This window comes from Monodelphis domestica, chromosome 2 (assembly GCF_027887165.1).
Source record: "Monodelphis domestica isolate mMonDom1 chromosome 2, mMonDom1.pri, whole genome shotgun sequence".
Taxonomy (NCBI): Eukaryota; Metazoa; Chordata; class Mammalia; order Didelphimorphia; family Didelphidae; genus Monodelphis; species Monodelphis domestica.
The window spans coordinates 138,814,732-138,833,602 of record NC_077228.1 but is presented as its reverse complement, the minus strand read 5'-3'; the positions used below and the strand labels follow the sequence as shown (position 1 = coordinate 138,833,602).

General features: G+C 35.1%; 1 protein-coding gene across 20 annotated transcripts in view; it reads left to right on the top strand.

The window, feature by feature from the left end:
* CDC42BPA (CDC42 binding protein kinase alpha) overlaps positions 1 to 18,871 on the top strand; it is a 414,118-nt gene that overhangs the window by 173,859 nt on the left and 221,388 nt on the right. For all 20 annotated transcript variants that reach the window (XM_001368345.5, XM_056816035.1, XM_056816037.1 and 17 more), the window contains one exon: positions 2,585 to 2,733. In XM_001368345.5, the coding sequence (XP_001368382.1) occupies positions 2,585 to 2,733 (149 nt within the window). The remainder of the gene's footprint in view (positions 1 to 2,584; positions 2,734 to 18,871) is intronic.

The following is an 18,871-nucleotide window of genomic DNA, read 5'->3' as shown; positions in this document are numbered from 1 at the left end:
AATATCAAATCAAATATCTCTCCTTCTGGCCTCTAGTCCTCTTTTAAAGATCTTTTTCTCTTGTGTCATGTCTACCAATCACAGCAGATGCTTCTCTCTAGGACTGACCATTCTTTAGTTCACACCTTCTTTGGTTAGATTATACCTTTTGGGGTTATTTAACACCATTTTTGGTTAGTTCACCTTTTGTAGTTGCTTAACACGTTTTTTTTGGTTAGTTCACCTTTTGTAGTTACTTACCTTTTTGTAGTTAAAATGGGTAATTACTTAAAATACTGAGTTATCACCTTTTGGGGATTAAAATCTAAAAATAGATTATGAATTATAATTCAGTCTTCCCAATAAAGAAAGAGCCAAGTACCTTCATTGTTACAATCAGAGGATTACAATTTAATCTTCACAATAAAGGAAGAGCTAAGTATCTTCATTGTTTCAATCAGGAGATAGCTAAATCCAGTCTTCACACTCCTTATCCATCTCCTTTGCTCTCTTTGTATGCCTAGTCTTCTTTGATCTGGAAAAATACCTCACTGTGACTTTTTCTCAGCTTTGTAGTTCAGAGTTTGGAGCATACTAGGGAGAAATTTGGTTTAAAGCATTTTTTGAACTCTTCCATAACCTCTGTCCAATCCATGTTTTTCTTTAGAACTTTGTGTGTGTTGCTTTGTTTTTACTGTCCCCTTCTATGTCATTCCTCTTTTATCTCCATAAAACCTCTTCAGAGTAAGGTGCTTTTTTTGGTTGCTCATTGTTCCTACCTAGTTATAGGTAGGCTATGTTTTCTGGGAGTTTGGGGCTCCCTCTTAAACTTCAGTCTATCCTTGATGCTATTCTCAGCTTATTTTCTGGGTTTTTACCAGTTTCAGCACATAAAATATGGTGTAAAAGGCCTGAGGGCTGAGAGCTCTGAAAGCTGATTCAATTAACACATGAGATCCTGATAGCTTTTGGTCTTACTTTGATCTTGATCAGGCTAGGAACTACTTAAATTATAGCCTCAGATTTAGGTATAAGATGTTGGTCTTACTGTATACTTGTTCTAATTGGGCACACCCTTGATTGCCCTGTTCTGGAGCTCTGCCCTGAGCTTTAGGCAAAATGATCTGACCCTCACCCCTTAGTACTATCAGACACCCCAAACTGTGATCTATGTCCTCATCCCAGACTGGGACCCCTGACTTTGCTCTGGGCCCACACAAAATCAGTCCTCTTCAGCATCCCTGGTCTGAGATTCCAGACTTCTCCACAGGTTTGAAATTTCAAGGGGTATGGATTGGTTGGGACCACTATTTGCCCAGGCAGACCCTCAGGGTCTAAATGTTGACTTGAGCTTAGGTTCTAAACCTGGGACCGCAGATGTGGGAGCGGAGATGTGTGGCTTGCTCTTGACTTTCTCTTCTCTCCTTGCTACAGCTTCTTGATGCCTCTGCTCTCCTCTCACCCCAGTGCCCCAGATATACTCTGCCTACCTTTTGGGTTTTTCTTTTCTTGAGAATTATTTCACTCTGTCTCCTTGTTGGTTCTTTGACTTCTGTATTTGTTTTGTGGCTATATTTTAATATTGGTTGGAGAAGATTCTCATGGTGGCTTGGAGTTTCTCTGCTCTACTCTGCCATCTTGGCTCCTCTCTCAGAAATCTGAAGAATTTGGTTTAGTTGCTTCTTACTCAGCTGTTTTGTTTCTGCCTTAGAAGCCAAACTATCATTTATAATGTATTGATCTTCTATGTCACTTCTTAGTTCAGTAATATCCCATCTCCTGTTGCCTCCAAGAGCAAATACGGTATTTTCCTTAGGCAATTGCATCCCTTTACAACTTAACTCCAACCTACTTTCCCACACTTATTGTCTGTTATTCCCCTTAATATAATATACAGCCCAGCTAAATTGGTCTTAAGTCTTTGGAACTTTTCATTTCTCCCTTGTGGCATGATGGAGCTATCCTCTGTGCCCAGATTATTTTTCCTTCTTATATCATCTACTTCTTAGAATGTTCTTTCTTCTTAAATGCCAGGACCTTCCTCTGATATTTACATGTATTTACATGGCATATATTTTATCTGTACTTAAATGTAGATATCTTATGAGAGGTGATATACAAGATACAATGTAAGAAAAGAATTTGACCAAAAAATGTGGTTTGGTTATATAGTAAGTATAGATAATAGATGGATAGCCTGAGAGCTGTACTGTTGCCCATAAAATGCATAAAAAGTCAGAACATCTTTAACATGTCTTTGGAGCATCTGCAGGAAAATCAATACATAGGAGCAACACAGGATGAGAAGGCAAGGCTGGTTTTTGAGTTGTGCAGATTACTCCATATCATTAAGATTATACACCCATTGAAGTGTTGTTCTAAGCATTTTTTCAGTCAACAGATAGTAATAGATCAAATACTCTCATGTAGAGGATTTGTAATGACAGTTTTTAACATTAAGGACATTAAAAAAGTAACACGTTTAAATCTCTTCATACAGTTCTTTTTTTAAAAAAAAATGAATTCATAAACATTCCCTTGACATTTGACCTTGGGATATATTTACTTTTTGTTTTTTGAATAAATATTATATTTCCCTTCACAGTACCTGGTTATGGATTACTATGTTGGTGGGGATTTGCTTACTCTTCTCAGCAAGTTTGAAGATAGACTACCTGAGGATATGGCTCGATTTTACTTGGCTGAGATGGTCATAGCCATTGATTCAGTCCATCAACTACATTATGTACACAGGTAAGGAAAAATAGTCTTGGAGATCAGGAAGTTTCTTTAAGATGATTTATTGTACCTATATAATATGCACATGTCAGAGCCAAAGATCTTTCTTAGGCTTACTTAGAAATAATTTCTCAATAAATCATGAAATCAAAATTATACTAATATTGTTAGCAGAAATAGCTATTTTAGAATAGGGTAACTTTAATTTTGCTACTATTCACTATAGAGAAAATATGTAAATTTAAGACTGACAATATTTCCTAAAATGACCTCATTCAATCAATTTTTTAACAGAAAAAAATAACTGATAAAAAAATTTAAGATCGTAATTAGGCTCATGAGATTATTCCTCACAAAAGTACTACTCTTGAGACCCAAATAATTTTCTACTATTCATTTCTTATTTATGGACTTATTTATTTATTTGCCCAAGTTATAAGGTCATTATATTAAATAGTAGCACCTCTTACTCATCTAGTACTCTAGAATTCCTACAGTCTTTGAATGTTTAAAAAATTAAAGCTTAAATGTTTTATGGTACAAATATTAAAAGTTTTATAAATGCTCTAACAATTGTTATTTTAAATAATGGGTACATTTCCATTTCTTGAATGCATTGAATTGTTTGTAAACTGGTTTGTAAATTTTTACTCCAAAAATATATCAAATATTTAGAAATACATTGCACTGAAAATGTTAGAAGCTAAAAAGCAATTATTTTTCAATATTTAAAAAGATACTTGAAATTGGTCTGTGGTTTTGTTTATAGTATTAATGAGCTTTTGGTCATAAAGAATGTTTTGAAGCAAATACTGGTAAAATAATTGAACCGAAGGCTCTTATAGAATTATATTTTTTTAATATATTTTATTTGATCATTTCCAAGCATTATTCGTTAAAGACATAGATCATTTTCTTTTCCTCCCCCCACCCCCCATAGCCGACGCGTAAATCCACTGGGCATTAGATGTTTTCTTGATTTGAACCCATTGCTTTGTTGATAATATTTGCATTAGAGTGTTCATTTAGAGTCTCTCCTCTGTCATGTCCCCTCAACCGCTGTATTCAGGCAATTGCTTTTTCTCGGTGTTTCCACTCCCATAGTTTATCCTTTGCTTATGAATAATGTTTTTTTCTCCTGGATCCCTACAAATTGTTCAGGGTCATTACACCGCCATTAATGGAGACGTCCATTATGTTCGATTATACCACAGTGTATTAGCCTCTGTGTACAATGTTCTCCTGGTTCTGCTCCTCTCGCTCTGCATCACTTCCTGGAGGTTGTTCCAGTCTCCATGGAACTCCTCCACTTTATTATTCCTTTTAGCACAATAGTATTCCATCACCAACATATATCACAATTTGCTCAGCCATTCCCGAATTGATGGGCATCCCCTTGTTTTCCAGTTTTTGGCCACCACAAAGAGCGCAGCTATGAATATTTTTGTACAAGTCTTTTTGTCCATTATCTCTTTGGGGTACAGACCCAGCAGTGCTATGGCTGGATCAAAGGGTAGATATTCTTTTGTCGCCCTTTGGGCATAGTTCCAAATTGCCCTACAGAATGGTTGGATCAGTTCACAATTCCACCAGCAATGAATTAATGTCCCTACTTTGCCACATCCCCTCCAGCATTCACTGCTTTCCTCTGCTGTCATGTTGGCCAATCTGCTAGGTGTGAGGTGATACCTCAGAGTTGTTTTGATTTGCATCTCTCTGATTATAAGAGATGCATGAAGAACACTTCTTCATGCGTTTGTTAATAGTTTTGATTTCTTTATCTGAGAACTGCCTATCCATGTCCCTTGCCCATTTATCAATTGGAGAATGGCTTGATTTTTTGTACAATTGATTTAGCTCTTTATAAATATGAGTAATTAAACCTTTGTCAGAGGTTTCTATGAAGATTTTTTCCCAATTTGTTGTTTCCCTTCTGATTTTAGTTACATTGGTTTTGTTTGTACAAAAGCTTTTTGGTTTGCTGTAGTCCAAATTATTTATTTTACATTTTGTGATTCTTTCTATGTCTTGCTTGGTTTTAAAGCCTTTCCCCTCCCAAAGGTCTGACGTGTATACTATTCTGTGTTTACCCAATTTACTTATGGTTTCCTTCTTTATGTTTAAGTCACTCACCCATTTTGAATTTACCTTGGTGTAGGGTGTGAGGTGTTGATCTATTCCTAGTCTCTCCCACACTGTCTTTCAATTTTCCCAGCAGTTTTTATCGAATAGTGGATTTTTGTCCCAAAAGCTGGGATCTTTGGGTTTATCGTATATTGTCTTGCTGAGGTCGCTTTCCCCCAGTCTATTCCACTGATCTTCCTTTCTGTTTCTTAGCCAGTACCAAATTGTTTTGATGACTGCTGCTTTGTAATATAGTTTAAGGTCAGGGACTGCAAGGCCCCCATCATATGTTTTTTTTTTTCATTATTTCCCTGGATATCCTTGATCTTTTTTTCTTCCAAAAGAACTTTGTTATGTTTTTTTCTAAATCAGTGAAGAAGTATTTTGGTAGTTCAATGGGTATGGCACTAAATAGATAAATAAGTTTGGGTAGGATGGTCATTTTTATTATATTGGCTTGTCCTATTCATGAGCAGTTAATGTTTTTCCATTTGCTCAAGTCTAGTTTTAGTTGTGTGGCGAGTGTTTTGTAGTTGTGTTCATATAGTTCCTGTGTTTGTCTTGGGAGGTAGATTCCTAGGTATTTTATTTTGTCTAAGGTGATTTTGAATGGGATTTCTCTTTCTAGTTCTTGCTGCTGAGCTGTGTTGGAGATATATAGAAAAGCTGATGATTTATGTGGGTTTATTTTGTATCCTGAAACTTTGCTAAAGTTGTTGATTATTTCAATTAGCTTTTTGGTTGAATCTCTAGGATTCTTTAAGTAGACCATCATGTCATCCGCAAAGAGTGATAACTTGGTCTCCTCCTTGCCTATTTTGATGCCTTCAATTCCTTTATCTTCTCTAGTTGCTACTGCTAGTGTTTCTTGTACAATGTCAAATAGTAGAGGTGATAATGGGCATCCTTGTTTCACTCCTGATCTTATTGGGAATGCATCTAGTTTATCCCCATTGCAGATGATATTAGCTGATGGTTTTAGATATATACTGTTTATTATTTTTAGGAACGACCCTTCTATTCCTATGCTTTCTAGTGTTTTTAGTAGGAATGGGTGTTGTATTTTATCAAATGCTTTTTCTGCGTCTATTGAGATAATCATGTGGTTCTTGTTGGTTTGCTTGTTGATGTGGTCAATTATGTGGATGGTTTTCCTAATATTGAACCAGCCCTGCATCCCTGGTATGAATCCTACTTAATCATGGTGAATGATCCTTCTGATCACTTGCTGGAGTCTTTTTGCTAGTATCCTATTTAAGATTTTTGCATCTATATTCATTAAGGAGATTGGTCTATAGTTTTCTTTCTCTGTTTTTGACCTGCCTGGTTTTGGAATCAGTACCATGTTTGTGTCGTAAAAGGAGTTTGGTAGAACTCCCTCTTTGCTTATTATGTCAAATAGTTTGTATAGTATTGGGATTAACTGTTCTCTGAATGTTTGATAGAATTCACTGGTGAATCCATCAGGCCCTGGGGATTTTTTCTTAGGAAGTTCTTTGATGGCTTGTTGGATTTCAATTTCTGATATGGGATTATTTAAGAATTCTATTTCCTCTTCGGTTAGTCTAGGCAGTTTGTATTTTTGTATATATTCATCCATTTCTCCTAAATTGATGTATTTATTGCCATATAATTGGGCAAAGTAATTTTTAATAATTGCCTTAATTTCATCTTCATCGGAGGTGCTGTCCCCCTTTTCATCTTTAATGCTGTTAATTTGCTTTTCTTCCTTCCATTTTTTAATTAGATTGACCAGTACTTTGTCTATTTTGTTTGTTTTTTCAAAGTACCAGCTTCTTGTCTTATTTATTAAATCAATAGTTCTATCACTTTAGATTTTATTAATTTCTCCCTTAATTTTTAGGATTTCTAGTTTGGTTTTCTGCTGGGGGGTTTTAATTTGATCGCTTTTGAGTTTTTTCATTTGCATTTCCAATTGATTGATCTCTGCTCTCCCTTGTTTGTTAATATAAGCATTCAGGGATACGAATTTACCTCTGATTACCGCTTTGGCTGCATCTGAAAGGGTTTGAAAGGATGTTTCGCCATTGTCATTTTCCTCGATGAAATTATTAATTGTTTCTATGATTTCTTCTCTAACTAAACGGTTTTGGAGTATCATATTGTTTAATTTCCAATTGGTTTCAGATTTGGTTTTCCATGTACTATTACTAATCATTATTTTTATTGCCTTGTGATCTGAGAAGGCTGCATTCATTATTTCTGCTTTTCTGCATTTGTGTGCTATGTTTCTGTGACCTAATGTATGGTCAATTTTTGTGAATGTGCCATGTGGTGCTGAGAAGAAGGTGTATTCCTTTTTATCCCTATTTACTTTTCTCCATATGTCTATTAATTCTAATTTTTCTAAGATTTCATTCACTTCTTTTACCTCTTTCTTATTTATTTTTTGATTTGATTTATCTAAATTTGATAATGGTTGGTTTAAGTCTCCCACTAGTATGGTTTTATTGTCTATTTCTTCCTTCAATTCTCCTAGTTTCTCCATTAGAAATTTGGGTGCTATATTATTTGGTGCATACATGTTGATTAATGATATTTCCTCATTGTCTAGAGTCCCTTTTAACAAAATATAATTACCTTCCCTATCCCTTTTGATCAGGTCTATTTTTGCATTGGCTTTATCAGATATCATGACTACCACTCCTGCCTTCGTTCTATCAGTTGAGGCCCAGAAGGTCTTACTCCATCCTTTAATTCTGACCTTGTGGGTGTCAACCCGCCTCATGTGTGTTTCTTGAAGACAACATATGGTAGGGTTTTGGTTTCTAATCCATTCTGCTATTCATCTACATTTTATGGGTGAGTTCATCCCATTCACATTCAAAGTTATGATTGTCATTTGTGGACTCCCTGGCATTTTGATAGCCTTCCCTAATTCTAACCTTTTCTTCTTCAGCTCTACCTTTTAGTCCAGTGATTTACTTTGAATCAGTCCCCATTGTCCCCTCCCTTCATGTTTCCCTTTTTAGTCCCTCCCTTTTTGTTCCCTCCCCCTCCCCCCTCTCTTTCCCTCCCTTTTTGTTCTCCCTCTCCCCCTCCCCCCCTTTGTTTTCCCTTCTCCCTACCCTTGTTGGGTAAGATAGAATTCAAGATCCCAATGGATCTGGATGTTTTTCCCTCTCAGAGTTGATTTCCCTGAGATTAAGGTTTAAGTAAAAAAAAAAAAAAACCCTCTCTTCCTCTCCTTCTTATAGGAGTTTTCTTCCCCTCCCCTTCCCATGTGAATCTTTGTGTGAGAACGATTATTCTATTTGGTCTTTCTTTACCCCCTATTTATACATTACATTTTCCCCACATATTAGTATACATAGATTGATATAAATGTAGTCCTTATAGAAGAGAGTTTGAGTAAAAGAAGAAGATAACATTTTTCCCCTTTCCTTAATATTTACCTTTTCAGGTATTCCTTGCTCTTTGATTTTCGGTATCAAACTTTCCACAGAGCTCTGGTCTTTTCTTTGCAAAAAGTTGGAAATCTTCTATTTTGTTGAATGCCCAAACTTTCCCTTGGAAGTATATAGTCAGTTTTGCTGGGTAGCTGATTCTTGGTTGGAGACCCAGCTCTCTTGCCTTTCTGAAGATCATGTTCCATGCCTTACGATCATTTAGAGTAGAACTTGCAAGGTCTTGTGTGACCCTGATTGGCATTCCTTTATATCTAAATTGTCTTTTTCTGGCTTCCTGTAGGGTTTTTTCTTTTGTTTGATAGGTTTGGAATTTGGCAATTACATTCCTGGGAGTTGTCTTTTGATGGTTTAGTGTAGAAGGTGTTCTGTGAGCTCTGTCAGTGGCTGTATTGCCCCCTTGTTCTAGAATCTCTGGGCAATTTTCTTTGATTATATCTTGTATCACCATGTCGAGTTTGGTGTTTATTTCTGGCTTTTCTGGGAGTCCAATTATTCTTAAATTATCTCTTCTCCCTCTATTTTCCAGATCTGTCACCTTGTCAGTGAGATATTTTATGTTCTCTTCTAATTTCTTGGTATTTTGGCTTTGCTTTATTAATTCTTGCTCTTTTACATGATCGTCATCTTCCAGCTGCCTGATTCTGGCCTTTAAAGCCTGGTTTTCCTTTTCAGTTTCATCATACCGGTTTTGTAGATGCGTGAATTTCTTTTGCATTATTTCCAATTTTCCTCCCAGAAGGCTTCCATCTTTTTGGTCATTTCTGATTCAAATTCTTCATGGGTTTGTGGAGAGTTTCCATTTCCTTTGGAAGATTTTGGAGCATTTTCTTGTATATCATATTCTATCTCCTCTGTGTTTTGTATTTTGGCTCCATAGAATGTGTCCAAAGTCGCCCCTTTCTTCTTATTTTTCTTGGTATTTTGGGGCTTCTGTGCTTCTGTGGAGTTTGCCATCTCTGAATGTGGAGGATTAGCTTTTCTTATCTCTGTCTGGTGTTCAGAGGCTTTAGTCCTGGGCAGATTGTCGGTTCTATGAGGTTTCCCTGGGTTAAATTGAGTATGCCTCACTGGAGCTGGGGTGGAAGGGTTGGACCACGGGGCCACACTCTCCCCCGGCTCTCTGGGTCGGGTTGCTTTCCGGAAGTTGTCTTCAGAATAGCTGGCCGTGAGGCTGTTTCATCGGCCTGCGGGGGGATGGGCTGCGGCTTCCCGGAGCTCCGAGGGCAGTGACTGTCACTGAGACTTGGATAGCAGGATCCAGTCCGTGAGGCTGTCTTGCCCGCCCTGAGGGTTGCTGTTGTTTCAGACAAGCCTGCTCTCTGCAGGGGGGAGCTCCCAGGGCAGTGACTTTCACTGGGACTCGGATAGAAGGCACTGAGGGTTGTTGTTGTTTCAGACAACCCTGCTCTCTGAGCGGGGTGGGGCTGCGGCTTCCCGGAGCCTTGGACTCTGCGCTCCTACCCCTTAGGTTCAGGTGATCTCGGGTTCTGGCTTTTGACGGGGGCCGTACCTTCTGATCCAGGTCCAGGTCCAGGTCTAGGAGGAGGATTCCCAGGGTTTATGCTGTTGATCGTCTTGAATTTCGACGCCTTAGGAGTTTATAGTTTGAGATCGGTCGGGAAGGGTTTTTCCGGAGATCTGAACTTTAGCTTTCTCTAAGCCGCCATCTTGACCGGAAGTCTGGAAAATTCTTATAGAATTATTAACAATTATTTCAAACAATGTTTATTAAGCAAAGTCCTTGACTACGAGTTCCATGACACTGGTAAATGTTCAAGTTCCTTGTCACAGAGGAAAAAGTGGATACTTAAATTTTTTCTTTTTAAGCACAAATTAAAAAAAAAAAGCAAATTATAGTTCATCTCTATTTGTACATACTATTTAAAGACAACTTCCCAATGGGAGCAAATGGATGCTTTCAGTTGGACTATGTTAATAGAAAATGCTTAGATTAACTTCTGTGACCACCTTACTCAGTTTGTGATTTCTAATGGCCAGCTTGATATTCCACTAGAAGAATTCAGCCATATCTTTCTTATTATTATTTAGACAAATGAAGTGGTTCTTGTTATTTTGGGGGGTTAGCATGTTCTCCAAATTATAAATAACAGGCCCTTACCAATGTTTTGCTTTTTACTAGTCAGAAAACACTTGGTTCATAACAAAGATATTTTAATTAAATACCAGTGTTTACAATATACCATTAACTCTATAATTGTGCTTTTTCATAAATACATGCACACTCATTAGGAAGGGTGGATTTTTATATGAATGATGTGTAGATCATCCACACATGAAGAAAGTATATTTTTGGATAGCAATAACTCTTGCTTTGGACACTATAAAGCTAGTATTATGATCCTCTGATATCGTATTCCTTTTGGTTCATATTATACTCCCTTCAAACTCCATCTTCCAATTCTTAAAGGTTTCACTGACTGTACCCCAACCTGAATCCCTTCCACCTCATTTCTATCTCCTGCCTTCTTTCTAGTCTCAGCTAAAGTCCTACTTTTTTCTGTCCTTAATTTTAGCACCACTATTGTTTTCATATTGGTTCTCTTTTAAAAATTAAACTAAATTTAATTTTTTATATTGGCTCTCTTATTGGACAGCAAATTCTTTGAGAGTTTATTGACTGTTGCTCTTTAACTGATGTTAGCCTCCTCCACATCTCTGCCACAGCATAGATGACTTTCTGCCCTTGTCCACTAAATACCCATGTTGATCTATCTGGCAGTTTTTTGGTTCACTTATTATTTTGTATAATAATGATCAGAACTGCTATTGTTAAATTAGTGAATGCTGAAGATAGTAAGCTTCTTTAATGAGGATCAGAGGCTATTATTCTTCTAGTTATCCATATCAACCTGAGTTTTCAACATCCCCCAGTGTTTCAGCTATAATCTTCAGCTGATTCCCTCTTTTTAGATTCACTGCAACTAAAGCATCTAATATTGATGATGATATGAATATGATAGAGGTTCTCTAACCAGCAATCCATATCTCTTTTAATCAACTGAGCTTCTTGATTAGCAGCTATTTTCTAGCCTTCCCACCTGCTTCTCTTAACCACTGTGTTTTCTCCTGAGCCAAGCTAATACCAGGAAATGCAGTTTTCTCTACTGAGATCAAGCCTGTTCTTTGAAATGAAATTTTTGCATGTCTTCCTCATAATTCTTCACTGGTCTGCTTGATTCTTATTGACATAATTTCTCAGCTCCCTCTAGCTTTTATTAATTTGACTTGAATTAGACTACCCTCCACAAGGATTCTTAGTTCAACTCCCACTTTTGAGTCAGAAATGGATTTTATAATTTATCATACCTACAGGATAAAGCAAATAGGAAACAAAATTATTGCTTTCTGAGGATATCATGGTAAACCATCATGAACCATCGCTAACTAAATAAGTGAAACAATTGACTTTACTATAATTACAGGATATAAAATAACTGATGTTTAATGTTTTCTAGAGTCTTTCCAAAGTACTTCCTTATATGTCCTCATAACAGTTCTATAACCAAGTTCCTCATTATCTTCCATATGGAGAGACACCATCTGCAGCACTTTGCAAATGCATCAGACCTACATTATGCTTATATTAGATATGAATTTGCTGGTAATATTAAGAATCTTCTGGCAATCTGAAAAAAACTTCCAAATCAACAGGCAGTTTTGAACTTAAACTCTATCAAATGTACTTTCATTTTTAAAATTCAAGCTTCATTGCCTAGATAGCCATATTTGATTTGCTAAATAGGCAAGTTTAAGACTATGCCTCTTTATTTCCAATCATTGATTTGCCTAAGTGGAAAATTCTGGAGCAAATTCTACTTCTAACAACTTAGAAATATCATTGTGTATTATAAATAAGTCTAATTAAGAAAAGTGTAAGCCCAAAGTACCTAGTTTTTGGTAGAATTGGTCACAATTTAGTTTCAAAACCCATGCCCTCCTCCAATCAATGCCACTTATTTCTCAGTATGTTTACTAAATTCTAACAAACTTAGAATTCAAGCCAGAAAAATTTTGTAAAATTAAAGTCTCAAAATCATTCCAAAAGAACTAAGAAAAAATTATTTTTAATCTTATTAGGGCTTTAATGTTTTTGTCATTTAATTTAGCTTCTAGATTGACAAATACAAAAGTGTTTTAGAAAAATTTTTAAACATGAAGACTTCTGTATTTTAGATGATTTGAGTTGTCTTGGAACTAAATTTTACCCTTCAGATATTTTCTGTACTACCAAGAAGAATATATTTTGATTACTGATCCTTGTCTTTTTTTTTTCTGGGTAACCTTAATATTGTAGTACTCTATGCCTCCAAAGTGAGAAAATTCTTTTTAGTAAATTTGTGCTGTTGAATTTATTTTTACAACCTAACTTGTATTGTACTAATTTGTGTACATCTTATCTTCCCTCCTATTGGGTAAGCTTCTTCTGGGTAGGGATCATATACTTCATATTTTATCACCTATGACATGTGATGTGTTATATAAAATATTGTTGAATGAATATAATAAAATCAAGTTAATATGAGATGAAATTCTCAGCTAAAAGGACATGGGAAGGAGCTATGGGGGATTTGAAGAGGCATAAAAAGGTTTTGAAAAGCTTTCATGGCTACTGCAATTTATTCATCAAAACTAATAAAGGTTTTGGTTAACATCGAAGTAATTATTTTGTTCTTTGAATTGCTTTGACTCAATATTAGCATATTTGGGGCTTTTAAGCCTTGAGACATGCTTTTATCTTGATAACAGTTCATTATATTTGCTTAACTTTAATATTTTTAAAAATAGTTATGGTGTTCCTATTCTCTTCAACACATAGAGAACTTAAATTGTTAAAAGGATGGTGCATAGGAACTGTGAATCCTTTGGCTGATGATGTTTTTTGTCTACATTAGTAACTAAATACTCTTGAGTGGAGTAAAAATCTGACTGGATCAATCACTAATAAATTTACTAATAAAAAGTAAATATAACAATTATAAATAAGTTTGTATTATAAAATATGGATGTATAATAAATATAAATACTGGTTGAGGCAAATAGAAAGCAGTTATTGATTTCTGCAGATAATTATATATGCTTTCTGCCAATAATTATATAAATCTATATATTATATATTTATTTATCAAATAAAAGCTAATAAAACTTTAAAAACATTTGTTTCCTAAGATTCAGCACCTCAGTTTTACTTATGTATATATGTTTGATCTATTTAATTATTCCTGTTAACTACATGATAATGAAAACCATAGAAATTCCCTTTGAAGGTAGCCAAAATGTGCTTTTAAAGCACTATTTTATACAGATATCCTCTTTTATCTATCAAAGAATAAATTCTTTTCTCTTGACTCATCTGGAAATGAAAAAGAAAAAAATATTCCCCACAAAAATGACTATGGTACTAATAGGAATGTTTTACAAGAGGCTGCTGTGTGAGATATGTTTGTATCATATTGCAAATAACTGTTTAAAAGATGTCAGCAGGCTGAATTTTGTCATGCAGTATTCAAATATCATCAGTTATGATTCATTCTTTAGAAACTTTGTGATTACATTTGCATGCTAGATTAAATGATAGAATATTGGATCATCTGTTTTGTTCAATTAACGTTAAATCAGATTTCCCAAATTATGAATAAGAATAAAAGTTGCCAATTGATTGGCACAGCTTGTTTTGACACCATGAATTGCCTTTCATTTTAATTCCTCCTTCTTAAAAGGACAACCATAATAACTGCTAACAAACCTGTAATAATTTCCCATTTTCTTTTGATCAATGTCAGTTTCTTGTTTCCTTAGGAGAAGTTACTGTGCTATTTAACAGGAGGAAAAGGAATCTTGGGTTGCTAGATGTGTAAGAGGGAAAAATGTGAGACTGGTGTGAATTAATAATTTTATTAATCAAAATAGTGGGGTTGAAAAGATGGAAAAATAGGAGAGAGATATATTTTTGCTTATTTGCTTATTGCTCCATTTAGCTTGCTATTCTGTGGCCACCATTAGGGGCCCCTAGCCATGCTCACAGGAAAGTCCAGCCAGCAACAAACATGGAAGAGGAGAGTGAAATCTGCTCTTGCCTAATTTTATCAAATTTTTTCTCATCCCACTCATTCTCACACATCATGTCTTGGGTGCCAACTGTGGCTTTCTATTTTGTCTGGGTTGTTTAGGGGGCAGTGCAGGGACCATCGCCCTGCTGCCTGTCTCATGATCTCTTGACTCTTTTGCTTCTTTTTTCCAGTTTTCATTCTATCCTCTCTCCCAATCCACTCAATGATTTCCTTTACCTGCATGACTCCAGAAAGGGAAGAGGGCAGATTTCCTTTGTACAGATGTGAAGAGTTTCTTACATAGAGAAGAAAACTGTCAAGATAAGATTGAGAGCAAAAGGAAGGCTCTGCTCATTCTTGAAGGCAATTTCAAGTGAAACCTTCTAAAAATATTTTGAGCAAAGGTAGTATTAGAGAAAGAATAGATCAGCAAAGATAGGGACTAGAGTCTGGAAGACCAATTGGAGACTCTTAACAGTCTAAAATATGAGATGAGGAACTTCTAAAATAGCATATCTAAAATAGGATATTGGCCACATGAACAGTGAGAATGAGAGATTTTTGTTGAGGCAATTAAGAAAACTTGATAACTGGTTGTTGGATTTGGGAATTGTGGGAGAGTTTTGACATAATATTTAAAAGTCGTCTCTAATAATTCATTCTTTTTTATGATTATTCACATTGTAAATTTTACTTGGATATATATTTTACTATTTTCCTTTATGCTAAATAAGTACCTCCTGTTCAATTTAGATATTGATTAGATTTTTTACATCTTATAATAAAACATTATTATAAGATAAATTCCATTATAGTAAATTTAATGGAAGAGATGTCACCTTTTGTTTTAATAAAATTACCTTGTAATAATAAATTGCTAGAAATCACTTTCCTAGGCATCAGAGATTGGAGATGCAACAAAATGGATTGATGTGCTGTTTTAGTTTTCTCTTGAAAGTGTGTTCAGCAGCAAATGCACAGGAAATAAAAATTCCTTCAATTTAGGAGGAGGGAAAAATAAAAACCTATTCTCTTTGAAGAATGGTGTGTCATATAAAAGATTAACAATTCAGAGTTGATAGTATAATCACTGAGATTTTAGTTACTCTAAACAACTATGTTTGTTAATGTATTATACTAGAAACTATGATCTTAAGGATATTTCTTGAGAAAAGTAATCAAATTCAGCAATGAAAAAGTAGCATAAAAGTAGCAGAGGCAGAATGTCCATATATATCATCACTATTTAATAAGAAAGAAATAGCAGTGTTTTCAAAAGCTTTTAAAATAATTAATAAGCTTGTGCTGGATGAGTTGAATTACTTTACTACCTCGACCACTACTTCCACTTCGAGCTCCAGTGGAGATAGCCCTGGACTGTGAAACCTTAAGAGTCTTAGAAATAGAAATTCCCCACAAACCGCTAGCTCTGCATCCCAGTCTGCAGCTGTCCCTGTGGGGGGAAATCATTGTGGAAAAGGAGTTTTTTCTTACTACCACCAGCACAAAATCTTGACCAACTGCCGCAGAAAAGTAGGGAAGCCTAAAAACCCCCAGCCCACTTAATCATTATCTGCAGAAACAATCTCTGTGGTAAAGAGGACAGCCATCTCCACTATCTGCCACCAACAGGAAAGGCAGGACAACCTAGCCAAAGAAAAAATAAGGCATCCAGATGGAGACTGAGACAGGTTGTGCCAGGCAAGGCAAACCACCATTACTGCCTCAACTACCATATACCTTTGAACTTCCCTTTAGAGATGTCCTTGAACCCTGACCCCTAGAACTTTGGAAATCACAGTGTTCCAGCCCAGTGCTCATAGTCATTATTCTGGGAAGCAGCCGCTTTCAAGATTAATTATTGAAACTATTCCTGAAGTGTTACAGTCATAGCTACTGAAGACCCAAAACAGAACTCTCCCGCCCAAATCCTTTATTTTTGTCTCTAAAATCCTATTGAATGGTCCTGCATCAAAAACAAATAGTTTCATTAAACATTACCATCTGTTTTACTGCTCTAACTAAAAGACCATGTATTTGTTATTTAGTACCAATAGTGATAAGCATACGTGAAACAGAGGGGAGTGAGTTTTTTACCAAGGGAAGACTAATGAAAGTTTCAATGATGAGGTGGAAACTATATTGGATCATTATATAAAAGATAAAGACTAAAATAGGCAGAAAAAAATGTAAAACTCTTTCAAGTTATATGAAAAGTAACCTCACAAATGTACTGGGTATAGTATAAATGGTACGGCCAGGTTTTCTGTTAGAATAGCGAAGATTCAGCATTTTGTCAGAAAGAAGAGAAGAAGTGAGTTGAGAAGAAAAGATTTTCACTGAAGTAAATACTCAAAGAAACTGGGAAAGGATGAAATCAAGGGTATAGATTAAAAGGTTAGCTTTGGTAAGGATAAGGATAGACTTAAAGAAATGGAAAGAAGCCAATTTGAGGAAACTGAGATAAAGTTTTCTTTTGTTTTAAAAAAAAATAGTGAGGCAAATTTTGGCCCATATTTGACATACTCATTGAATAATTTAAGAAGATTTCCAATATCTGTTTTGGAACTTAGAAAATAATAATTTAAAATTTAAATTATTTAAATAATTTAAAATAAAAATTTTAAATTTATCTCTAAAATATGCCTTTTTTTCATGGCCTCTTTATATTGAAGATGAATTAATAACTATTAATAATAACTATTAATCATTTGAAGGTTAAAGAGATTCTCTGTAACTAATACATATAATCTGCATAACTACCTCTTTTATCTTTTCTGAGCTCTAGTCCCTCATAATCTCTTTATGAATTGGACTTATCCGTTGGATTCTCTGTGGGTATCTCAAATTCATTGTATTCAAAATAGTACATATTTTCTACCAAATTTACCCAAACTCTTCTATTTTGGTCAAAGGTATTTTCTTTTTTCCACTGAAAACCTTGACTCTGAACTTTCTTTGAATTGCCAAATTCAAAAATTGGCCAACTTTTATTCATTTGGCCTCCACAAAAATCTTACACCTTGGTTCTTTTCTCTATATTCACAGTCACCCCTCACCCCCACCCCACCTCCAGTTTAGGCAACAACAACCTTCATCTCCTGTAAAATGGGGGAAAAAATATAAATTGGCAGCAGTAAATGTTGGAAGGATTGTGGGAAGATAGGCACATTAATACATTATTGGTAGAACTGCGAAATGGTACAGCTATTTTAGAAAGCAATTCATAATTAAGCAAAGTTCCTAAAATATCTGTACCCTTTGAAGAAAGACTCCTTTACTTATGTCCCCAGAAAGCTATCAATAAGAAAAGAGTCCCCACATGTTTCCAGATATTTCTAACTTCACTTTTCATGATAACTCAGAATTAGAAACAAAGTAGATACCAGTTAATTGAGCAATGGCTAAATAAATTGTGTTAGCTGAATGGAATGAAATGCTAATAAAATGTTTATAAGCTATAAGAAATAATACATATGATTGATACAGCTTAGTATGGAAGGATTTATATGAACTAATGTGGAATGAAGTAAGCAAATCCAAGAAAATATACACAATAACTAGAAAATGCAAATGATGACCCCCCAAAATCAAAAGTAAATGTAACAAATCATAAGAATCTAGTGGGATCCTAATGAAGAGAAATGAGAAGACATACCCAAACTATTACTTAATGAAAGTAGAAGATTCACCGGTCTTATTGCTCATGTTTTCAGATTTTCTCAATGTTTTGATTAAGTATCTTTAATTTCTTCCTCTCCCTCTCCATCTCCTTCTCCCTTCTCCAATCTCTTCCTAGACTCATTACTTCATTTCATGCATCTCATATTCTGGGCAGACTAAACTGGTTTGATGTTCTCTGTCACATTCTATTTCATAATCTCAGAATTTTCCACTAAAAGTCCCGTAGGATTCCATGGTCCTTTCTCACTGTCCCTACCCCCAAACTCTTTGAATGTTTATTGGTTTCCAAACTTAAGGTCAAGTGCCACATTCTGAATCCTGTCCAGGCAGTTTCCTAGTTGTTAGTTTATTATGTATCTTATTTATATGTTTGTTAGTTATTACCTATATAATTTAGAAACTCCGAAAAAGACATACCTTTATTAGTAGGAATTTTATTGATACAAATTGCCATATTATAAAAGTAGGAAAAAATTCATGTGATTCTTAAGGAAAAAGAGGTTAACCTAAATTTACTTTGATCTCTTGGGAATAATACCTATTCTTTTATAAATCCTATTATTGTGTCCTACTTTCCATCCTTTCAGTATGTTTTTCTCTCTTAACAAGTAGTCAGCGTTATATCTGAGAACAGAGACACTCATAATAGTCAAAAGTCTTATTTTTCCCATAAGCTTTGGGTTTTATTTTTTGGTAACCTTTCTGACTGAAACATATTACCTTACTTTCACTATGTATAATACAAAGCTGTCTAAAAAGTTCTCTTCAAGTGCCTATCCTGTTACCTTCAGTTGCTAGGGCCCTCTTAGAAATTATTTATTTTGTATTTATTTTTCTGCATAAAAT